An 11447-nucleotide genomic window follows, 5' to 3' on the forward strand; every position below is an offset into this window, starting at 1 on the left:
CTATGCCCCGAACCGGAGCCGCCTCCTATGATGCTGGATTCGCAGGAGGAGAGGGTTCGTCGTCCTGCACCTGAACCGCCTCCGATACCGGAGGATCCGCGGGATGAGAAGGTTTTTCGTCCTGCACCAGAGCCGCCACCGACATTTAGACATCCACACTAACCCTCCCTTTTTTGTTATATTTTTTTGTTAGATGTTTGCGTTCGGAGTCCGCAACTTTGGGGGGGGGGGGGGGGTAGTGTCACGTCCTGACTATAGAAGCTTTTATTTTCTATGGTAGAGTAGGTCAGGGTGTGATGGGTTTGTGTCTAGTTTAGATTTTCCATGTTGTCATGTTCTTGTTTCTGTATTTCTATGTTGTTGTTTTTTGGGATGATCTCCAATTAGAGACAGCTGGTTATCGTTGTCTCTAATTGGAGATCATACTTAAGTAGTTGTTTTTCCCACCTGGTTGTTGTGGGAGAATATTTTGAGTAAGTGTATGTTGCACCCCTTCGTCACAGGTTTGTTGTTTTGTTTATTTCGTTTATTTGTATGTCTTGCATAGTTTCACAGTTTAAATAAAATGTGGAACGAAATACACGCTGCGCTTTGGTCCCATTCTTCAGACAGCCGTGACACTGACACTTCTCTTCTGGACTTCTGTCTCGGAACACTGTTTCACCCGTTAGTTAAGTTACCATGGTTAGATTTGACTTATTCTCCATCTGGGTTAATTTAACCAAGCTATATGGCAGGCTTATCTCATGCTTGCATGGTGATTTATTGAGTTAGTGAGTGTTACTGAACTGGTTTTCAATGATTTCTGACAATGGCAGCTTTAGCCGGACTTGTGAAGTTGAGGAGGATGGATGCAAATTCTGTTAGCTGACTAACATTAGTTTACCTTAAATTTGATGTAGCCAAGCTGGTATAGCTACCTATGTTTCTAACATTTATTTATTCTGTACTTAAATGCAGAGGTCAAAGCCAATGAATGGACGGCTTTGTAAAGGATATGCTGAATGAGTGAAACCTGGCCTCTGATTCCAAAGTTGGAGCGTAAGTAGAAGCGATAAATTTCTTTTTGAGAGTGGGGACAAAGCTTTGGGGGCACTGATTTTTGTTGACCCTGTGTAAAACAGCATCTACGTCTTCCAGATTGTTATCGATAACCAATAGTACAACCTTAATGTAAACTTGAAAGACTAAACTTCACCCAGAGCCTCTTTTGAACCATTCAGCCACTTTGGGACTAGATACATTACATGCACAGCTACCATAGATAGTCTGGCCTTCATTTCACCATACTTGCTTTATTGGTCATTTGCACAGATATTCTGTCACTGTGACCAACCTGACACATCACAGAGGCTGGGATCAGCTCATGGGCATTTAGGGGAACAGAGATAATGTAGCTGCAGTATCAACCTTTCCCTGAAAGTATTTCATTTAGAAATGTGGGTGATATTATTCCTTAAGATCTCCCACCTAGCGGTTAAGAGCATTGGGCCAGTAACTGAAAGGTCGTTGGTTCAAATCCCAGAGCCATCAAAGGTGGAAAAACTTGCCATTCTACCCTTGAGCAATGCAGTTAACCCCCAACAACAACTGCTCCCCGGGCGCCGTGGATGTCGATTAAGGCAGCCCCCTGCACCTCTCTGATTCAGAGGGGTTGGGTTAAATGCGGAAGACACATATCAGTTGACTGCATTTAGTTGTGCATCTGACAAGGTATCCCCCTCTCTCTTTTGCATCAAAAGGAATAGACCAGGAAGTGATAGACCAGGAAGTGATAGACCAGGAAACACTTTTACTTTTATATTTTTTTACCTTTATTTAACTAGGCAAGTCAGTTCAGGGGTAGAACAATAGATTTTTACCTTGTCAGCTCGGGGATTCGATTTTGCAACCTTTCGGTTACTAGTCCAACACTCTAACCACTAGGCTACCTGTCACCCCACACTATAGCCTGAAGTTAAAGAAGAACATGAAAGACTTACACGCAGTAAGTATTTTGTAAACATCACCTATTTTTTTATACACGAGGAAAGGTCCTCAAGACACACACATAGGACTGTGGACACACCAAGCGACACAACAAACTTGAGCAGTAGCCAAGTCTTGCCAGGTACACGTTGAAAGATTTGTGTATTTTTTAAAAACTGATTGTTTAAAAAAGAATTTATAATGAATTGAATACTTAGTGCTCACAACAGTGTCAAATGTGAGAGAGCAGCCCAGATGACCAAGTGGCTGAACATCATCTGGCTGACCAACCAGGATGCGGAGGACATGAAAGAGACCGTGATCCAGAGGGCTCAGTGGACCAGACAGAACGACACGGTCAAGATGGCGTCTGTATCAGCGTCTGCTGGATACTCCAGGCATGGTGGGTAGTTTTTTTTTTTAACAAAAACATTAGACTTGAATTTGATTCTGTTTGCCTGTCTGACGGGACCCACGTGACTCACAGCGTAGGGAGAGCTGTGACCACACTGGTCCAGAAATGAGGCAGTTTATTAACGCTATATTTGCTCATGAATTGTGTGTTTCACCTCTGTGTCACGGTTTGTTCTTTAGTTTATTTATATGTATTGCATAGTTTCACAGTGTAAATAAAATGTGGAACGACACACGCTGCCCTTTGGTCCGCTCTTCCGTACGACAGCCGTGACAGTATATAGTAGGATCAGTACTATTCTACTCATGTTTGGGATGCTCTGGATTGATGTGTTAGACAGCGTGTTCCAGTTCCCTCCAACATCCATCAACTTCATACGGCCATTGAAGAGGAGTGGGACAACATTCCACAGGCCACAACCAACAGCCTGATCAACTCTATGTTAAGGAGATGTGTAGCGCTGCATGAGGCAAATGGTGGTCACACCAGATACTGACTGGTTTTCTGATCCACGCCCCCTACTCTTTTTATTTAAAGGTATCTGTGACCAACTGTATTTCCAGTCCTGTGAAATCAATAGAATAGATATATATTTTTGTTCAATATAAAATATGTGACTTGTTTCATGAAACTAGGCGCATGTCACTAATTCACAGGAGAGACATTTGAACGTTTATTAAAATTATTTTGATCAAAATGCGTTCTTTTTGGGGCAGAAATTCCTTCTGGAACATGAACATTTTCATGTGCAACAGCTCATAGATCTGACAGTGTGGTGCCACGACAACAACCTCTCCCTCATCCAATAGTGCTATAAATCAGTTCCCTCCTGTACTTCCTGTTCACTCAGCCTATAGGGAGGAGGTCAGAGACCTGACAGTGTGGTGCCAGGACAACAACCTCTCCCTCAATGTGAGAAAGACAAAGGAGCTGATCGTGGACTACAGGAAAAGGTGGGCCGAACAGGCCCCCATTAATATCGACAGGTCTGGAGTGGAGCGGGTCGAGAGTTTCAAGTTCCTTGGTGTCCACATCACCAACAAACTATCATGGTCCAAACACACCAAGACAGTCGTCAAGAGGGCACGACAAAACCTTTTACCCCTCAGGAGACTGAAAAGATTTGGCATGGGGACCCAGATCCTCAAAAAGTTCTACAGCTGCACCATCGAGAGCATCCTGACCGGTTGCATCACCGTCTGCTATGGCAAGTGCTTGGCATCTGACAGTAAGGCGCTACAGAGGGTAATGAGTACGGCCCAGTACATCACTGGGGCCAAGCTTCCTGCCATCCAGGACCTATATACTAGGTGGTGTCAGAGAAAGGCCCCATAAATTGTCAAAAACTCCAGCCACCCTAGTCATAGACTGTTCTCTCTGCTACCACACGGCAAGCGGTACCGGAGTGCCAAGTCTAGGACCAAAAGGTTCCTTAACAGCTTCTACCCCAAAGCCATAAGACTGCTACACAATTAATCAAATGGCCACCTGTACTATTTACATTGAGCCCCCCCCACCTCATTTGTTTTTACACTGCTGCTACTCGCTGTTTATTATCTATGCATAGTCACTTCACCCCTACCTACATGTACAAATTACCTCAACTAACCTGTACCCCTGCACACTGACTTGGTATCGGTACCCCCTGTATACAGCCTCATTATTGCTATTTTATTGTGTTACTTTTTATTATTTTCTTAACCAACAATTCAGTTCAAGAAATAGAGATAAGGGCTTGTAAGTAAGCATTTCACGGTAAGGTCTACACCTGTTGTATTCAGCACGTGACAAGGTTTGATTTGATTTGAATACTACAGGTTAGTATATATAATACTAAAGGTTCGTATATATATAATAATACTACAGGTTAGTATATATATATATATATATAATACTACTACAGGTTAGTATTTTATATATAATACTACTACAGGTTAGTATTATATATATAATACTACTACAGGTTAGTATATATATAATACTACTACAGGTTAGTATGTATATATATATAATACTACTAAAGGTTCAGACATGTTTCATGACATCAGTTCAGACCAGCATATCTTTTCAGTTCATAAAGATATTTTTTACATTCATATACAGAGAAAATAAATCATTTTTGGATACAACGATTATATACACTGCAGTGATCTATGATTTCCATTCTAGATTTTGTCCTTTTTATTGGCAGACAATTTGGAATCATTTCAGCAAAAAACATTATTTGAAAGGAACGTGTTCTACTCTTTACGTTCTTTGCAGAAATGAAGCAAATAGATACATCTAGGAGCCTTCTGTCGTATGGTGACCAACAGCCCTATGGTGACCAACAGCCTTCTGTCCTATGGTGACCAACAGCCTTCTGTCCTATGGTGACCAACAGCCCTATGGTGACCAACAGCCTTCTGTCCTATGGTGACCAACAGCCTTCTGCCCTATGGTGACCAACAGCCTTCTGTCCTATGGTGACCAACAGCCTTCTGTCCTATGGTGACCAACAGCCCTATGGTGACCAACAGCCCTATGGTGACCAACAGCCTTCTGTCCTATGGTGACCAACAGCCTTCTGCCGTATGGTGACCAACAGCCTTCTGTACCATGGTGACCAACAGCCTTCTGCCGTATGGTGACCAACAGCCCTATGGTGACCAACAGCCTTCTGTCCTATGGTGACCAACAGCCTTCTGTCCTATGGTGACCAACAGCCTTCTGTTCTATGGTTACCAACAGCCTTCTGCCCTATGGTGACCAACAGCCTTCTGTCCTATGGTGACCAACAGCCTTCTGTCCTATGGTGACCAACAGCCTTCTGTCCTATGGTGACCAACAGCCCTATGGTGACCAACAGCCTTCTGTCCTATGGTGACCAACAGCCTTCTGTCCTATGGTGACCAACAGCCTTCTGTCCTATGGTGACCAACAGCCTTCTGTCCTATGGTGACCAACAGCCTTCTGTCCTATGGTGACCAACAGCCTTCTGTCCTATGGTGACCGACAGCCTTCTGTCCTGTGGTGACCAACAGCCCTATGGTGACCAACAGCCTTCTGTCCTATGGTGACCAACAGCCTTCTGTCCTATGGTGACCAACAGCCTTCTGCCCTATGGTGACCAACAGCCCTATGGTGACCAACAGCCTTCTGTCCTATGGTGACCGACAGCCTTCTGTCCTATGGTGACCAACAGCCTTCTGTCATATGGTGACCAACAGCCTTCTGTCCTATGGTGACCAATAGCCTTCTGTCGTACGGTGACCAACAGCCTTCTGTCCTATGGTGACCAACAGCCTTCTGTCCTATGGTGACCAACAGCCTTCTGTCCTATGGTGACCAACAGCCTTCTGTCCTATGGTGACCAACAGCCTTTCTGTCCTATGGTGACCAACAGCCTTCTGTCCTATGGTGACCAACAGCCTTCTGTCCTATGGTGACCAATAGCCTTCTGTCGTATGGTGACCAACAGCCTTCTGCCGTATGGTGACCAACAGGCACTTTGGAATGGGAATCTATAAATGTCGAATTAAAGAAAATACATTTGGACAACCTGGTCTCCTCAATAAAAATCATATATATATATTTTTTTAAACCAAGAGCATTTATAAGCTTGATATTATAATATATAAACGCTAAAACCATATTTCTATTTGAGAGTAGAAGAGAAAGAGACGCAGGATGTTTTATATTTCCATCTTAATTAATACAGGATGAACTCCACAGATCAGGACTCCAGTTCTTTAGATGAAATGTCATCATGAAGGACAACACACATCCTAACGAACGGCGGCTGTGTCCAGCAGATCACCTGCTGGGTGTTGAATAAAAGCTGCTGATTCAACACGGAGATTCGTCTGAAAATTACCAGGAAATGAACACAGCCTTCCCCGCTGCTTTCAACCATTCGTCGACGCCGTCTTGTTTTGTCCTTATTAACGCCGCTGATTAAGATCATCATAACACTACATCATAACACTGTTCAAATTGTAAAAATGAAAAACAAAGAAGCAAAAACAGTTATTACATACTACACTGAGTATATCAAACATTAAGTACACCTTCCTAATATTGAGTTGCACCTCGTTTTGCCCTCAGAACAGCCTCAATTCATCAGGTCATGGACTATACAAGGTGTTGAAAGCGTTCCACAGGGATGCTGGCCCCATGTTGACTCCAATGCTTCCCACAGTTGTGTCCAGTTGGCTGGATGTCCTTCGGGTGGTTGACCTTTCTTGATAGACGCTGGAAAGTGTTGAGCGTGAAAAACCCAGCAGCGTTGTAGTTCTTGACACACTCAAACCGGTACCCCTGGCACCTACTACCATTCCCCGTTCTAAGGCATTTAAATATTTTGTCCTACCCATTACCCAATCCATGTCTCAAGGATTAAAAAAATCCTTCTTTATTAACCTGTCTTCTCCCCCTCATCTTCATTGATTTGAAGTGAATTTAACAAGTGACATCAATAAGGGATCAAAGCTTTCACCTGGATTCACCTGGTCAGTCTATGTCATGGAAAGAGTGGGTGTTCTTAATGTTTTGTCCACATTGAGCCATGAGCTGTTTTCATTGTGTTGACATACTGTGTACTGATGGCTGATATAGAAAATAAAGGACCACATTTCACCACCTTATTTATCAAAGACATAAAGCATCTACGTTAAAATAGTTACTGAAGCGTTTTACAGACATGTCTGAGATCTGGTTGGTCTCTCTCTGAAGCCTGGTCATATCAGAGCTATAGTTGGTCTCTCTGGAGCCTGGTCATATCAGAGCTATAGTTGGTCTCTCTGGAGCCTGGTCATATCAGAGCTATAGTTGGTCTCTCTGGAGCCTGGTCATATCAGAGCTATAGTTGGTCTCTCTGGAGCCTGGTCATATCAGAGCTATAGTTGGTCTCTCTGGAGCCTGGTCATATCAGAGCTATAGTTGGTCTCTCTCTGGAGCCTGGTCATATCAGAGCTATAGTTGGTCTCTCTGGAGCCTGGTCATATCAGAGCTATAGTTGGTCTCTCTGGAGCCTGGTCATATCAGAGCTATAGTTGGTCTCTCTGGAGCCTGGTCATATCAGAGCTATAGTTGGTCTCTCTGGAGCCTGGTCATATCAGAGCTATAGTTGGTCTCTCTGAAGCCTGGTCATATCAGAGCTATAGTTGGTCTCTCTCTGGAGCCTGGTCATATCAGAGCTATAGTTGGTCTCTCTGGAGCCTGGTCATATCAGAGCTATAGTTGGTCTCTCTGGAGCCTGGTCATATCAGAGCTATAGTTGGTCTCTCTGGAGCCTGGTCATATCAGAGCTATAGTTGGTCTCTCTGGAGCCTAGTCATATCAGAGCTATAGTTGGTCTCTCTGGAGCCTAGTCATATCAGAGCTATAGTTGGTCTCTCTCTGGAGCCTGGTCATATCAGAGCTATAGTTGGTCTCTCTGGAGCCTGGTCATATCAGAGCTATAGTTGGTCTCTCTGGAGCCTGGTCATATCAGAGCTATAGTTGGTCTCTCTGGAGCCTGGTCATATCAGAGCTATAGTTGGTCTCTCTCTGAAGCCTGGTCATATCAGAGCTATAGTTGGTCTCTCTCTGGAGCCTGGTCATATCAGAGCTATAGTTGGTCTCTCTCTGGAGCCTGGTCATATCAGAGCTATAGTTGGTCTCTCTCTGGAGCCTGGTCATATCAGAGCTATAGTTGGTCTCTCTCTGGAGCCTGGTCATATCAGAGCTATAGTTGGTCTCTCTGGAGCCTGGTCATATCAGAGCTATAGTTGGTCTCTCTCTGGAGCCTGGTCATATCAGAGCTATAGTTGGTCTCTCTGGAGCCTGGTCATATCAGAGCTATAGTTGGTCTCTCTGGAGCCTGGTCATATCAGAGCTATAGTTGGTCTCTCTGGAGCCTGGTCATATCAGAGCTATAGTTGGTCTCTCTGGAGCCTGGTCATATCAGAGCTATAGTTGGTCTCTCTCTGAAGCCTGGTCATATCAGAGCTATAGTTGGTCTCTCTCTGGAGCCTGGTCATATCAGAGCTATAGTTGGTCTCTCTCTGGAGCCTGGTCATATCAGAGCTATAGTTGGTCTCTCTGGAGCCTGGTCATATCAGAGCTATAGTTGGTCTCTCTGGAGCCTGGTCATATCAGAGCTATAGTTGGTCTCTCTCTGGAGCCTGGTCATATCAGAGCTATAGTTGGTCTATCTCTGGAGCCTGGTCATATCAGAGCTATAGTTGGTCTCTCTCTGGAGCCTGGTCATATCAGAGCTATAGTTGGTCTCTCTCTGGAGCCTGGTCATATCAGAGCTATAGTTGGTCTCTCTCTGGAGCCTGGTCATATCAGAGCTATAGTTGGTCTCTCTGGAGCCTGGTCATATCAGAGCTATAGTTGGTCTCTCTGGAGCCTGGTCATATCAGAGCTATAGTTGGTCTCTCTGGAGCCTGGTCATAGATAGAAATATCCAGAGCCATGTATTTAGAATGTAGAGACTTATAGCCATGCATTTACATTGTAGAGAGTTAGAGACATGCATTTACATTGTAGAGAGTTAGAGACATGCATTTACATTGTAGAGAGTTAGAGCAATCAAGGTTTCTGCATTATGACATTCTATAACAGCTATGTTAACTCCCCATTAACACGACACAACAACATTATATAACAGCCATGTTAGAAACCCATTAACATGACACTACAACATTCTATAACAGCCATGTTAACTCCCCATTAACACGACACAACAACATTCTATAACAGCCATGTTAGAACCCCATTAACATGACACTACAACATTCTATAACAGTCATGTTAACTCCCCATTAACACGACACAACAACATTCTATAACAGCCATGTTAGAACCCCATTAACATGACACTACAACATTCTATAACAGCCATGTTAACTCCCCATTAACACGACACAACAACATTCTATAACAGCCATGTTAGAACCCCATTAACATGACACTACAACATTCTATAACAGCCATGTTAACTCCCCATTAACATGACACTACAACATTCTATAACAGCCATGTTAGAACCCCATTAACATGACACTACAACATTCTATAACAGCCATGTTAGAACCCCATTAACATCACACTACAACATTCTATAACAGCCATGTTAGAACCCCATTAACACGACACTACAACATTCTATAACAGCCATGTTAGAACCCCATTAACATCACACTACAACATTCTATAACAGCCATGTTAGAACCCCATTAACACGACAACATTCTATAACAGCCATGTTAGAACCCCATTAACACGACACTACAACATTCTATAACAGCCATGTTAACTCCCCATTAACATGGCACTACAACATTCTATAACAGCCATGTTAGAACCCCATTAACACGACAACATTCTATAACAGCCATGTTAGAACCCCATTGACATGACACTACAACATTCTATAACAGCCATGTTAGAACCCCATTAACACTAAAACATTCTATAACAGCCTTGTTAGAACCCCATTAACATGACACTGCAACATTCTATAACAGCCATGTTAGAACCCCATTAACATGACACTGCAACATTCTATAACAGCTATGTTACAACCCCATTAACATGACACTACAACATTCTATAACAGCCATGTTAGAACCCCATTAAATATATGGCTCTGGAGATATACTGTATATATGGCTCTGGAGCTATACTGTGTATATGGCTCTGTGTCAGAGGAGACAACCTGTATGGCACAATATCTACATGATGTAGAATAACAGCGAAAGACACAATATGGCATCACATTTTACAATTTTTTCCCCCCCCAATATTGACATTATTTGGTGAATATATTGTTCATGTCAAAGAATACATTAATCTGACATTATATGAGAGAGCCTGGCTAGTGGGAGGAGTTAGTTACTCTATGGGAGGGGCCTGGCTAGTGGGAGGAGTTAGTTACTCTATGAGAGAGCCTGGCTAGTGGGAGGAGTTAGTTACTCTATGAGAGAGCCTGGCTAGTGGGAGGAGTTAGTTACTCTATGAGAGAGCCTGGCTAGTGGGAGGAGTTAGTTACTCTATGAGAGAGCCTGGCTAGTGGGAGGAGTTAGTTACTCTATGAGAGAGCCTGGCTAGTGGGAGGAGTTAGTTACTCTATGAGAGAGCCTGGCTAGTGGGAGGAGTTAGTTACTCTATGAGAGAGCCTGGCTAGTGGGAGGAGTTAGTTACTCTATGTTTGAACATATTAGTTGTAAAAGAGCATCAACTCTTCTTCTTTTCTGAAGATAACTAAAGAACATGGATCTGAATTGTCCTGGAAGATAATTGGTTGGTGAGGGGTCTGAGCCAATTACACAATCCGGTGGGCCAGTGGGGTCTCAGCCAATCAGGTGTTCTGCTTAAGGGTGGGCGAGGTCTCAGCTAGGTGTCTCAGCCAATCAGGTGGGCAGGCTGAGTGTGGACGGCGTCTTGGCAAGGGGTTTGAGCCAATCAGGTGGGCAGGCTGAGTGTGGACGGCGTCTCGGCCAGGGGGCCCCCCATGCGTATCTGTAAGGCGGAGGAGCTCTTGGAACTGAGCATGGAGAGCTGTGTTCCCCCGTTGGCCCCGCTGCTGACCAGGGACGGGTGGCGCTGCTGGTGCTTCAGATTCACGGTAAAGTACCGGTTCCTCCTCCAGCTATGCCACTTCCTCTTGATCTCAGACTGCACCTGGAATAACAGACAATAACAGAGTTATAATGTAAACAGTCTAGTCCACTAGGTGGTTACTAAACAATAACAGAGTTATAATGTAAACAGTCTAGTCCACTAGGTGGTTACTAAACAATAACAGAGTTATAATGTAAACAGTCTAGTCCACTAGGTGGTTACTAAACAATAACAGAGTTATAATGTAAACAGTCTAGTCCAATGACACTGGGCTATAATCAACATTCCCATCAGACGCCATGTCTAGAGAGGGTAAAGAAGCCTCCTACCTCTCCATTGAGAAAACAATAGAGGACAGCCACAACAAAACCCTGGAAAGGACAAGAAGAAGAGAGGAGAGATGAGCAGTTCGATTGGACTTTTCAACAATGCTCTCAGAGTTACTGCTATCATACTAACCCACATATAATGT

At 43.7% G+C, this 11447-nt stretch overlaps 1 protein-coding gene across 2 annotated transcripts in view; it reads right to left on the minus strand.

Moving 5' to 3' along the window:
• Positions 1 to 9973: 9973 nt before the first annotated feature.
• Positions 9974 to 11447, minus strand: part of LOC115170249 (pituitary adenylate cyclase-activating polypeptide type I receptor) — an 83056-nt gene continuing 81582 nt past the window's right edge. For both annotated transcript variants that reach the window (XM_029726647.1, XM_029726646.1), the window contains 2 exons: positions 11305 to 11346; positions 9974 to 11035 (listed from right to left, as the gene is read on the minus strand). In XM_029726647.1, coding sequence (XP_029582507.1) covers positions 10817 to 11035; positions 11305 to 11346 — 261 coding nt within the window. In that variant the 3' untranslated portion in view covers positions 9974 to 10816. The remainder of the gene's footprint in view (positions 11036 to 11304; positions 11347 to 11447) is intronic.

Source organism: Salmo trutta, chromosome 31 (assembly GCF_901001165.1).
Source record: "Salmo trutta chromosome 31, fSalTru1.1, whole genome shotgun sequence".
Classification (NCBI taxonomy): Eukaryota; Metazoa; Chordata; class Actinopteri; order Salmoniformes; family Salmonidae; genus Salmo; species Salmo trutta.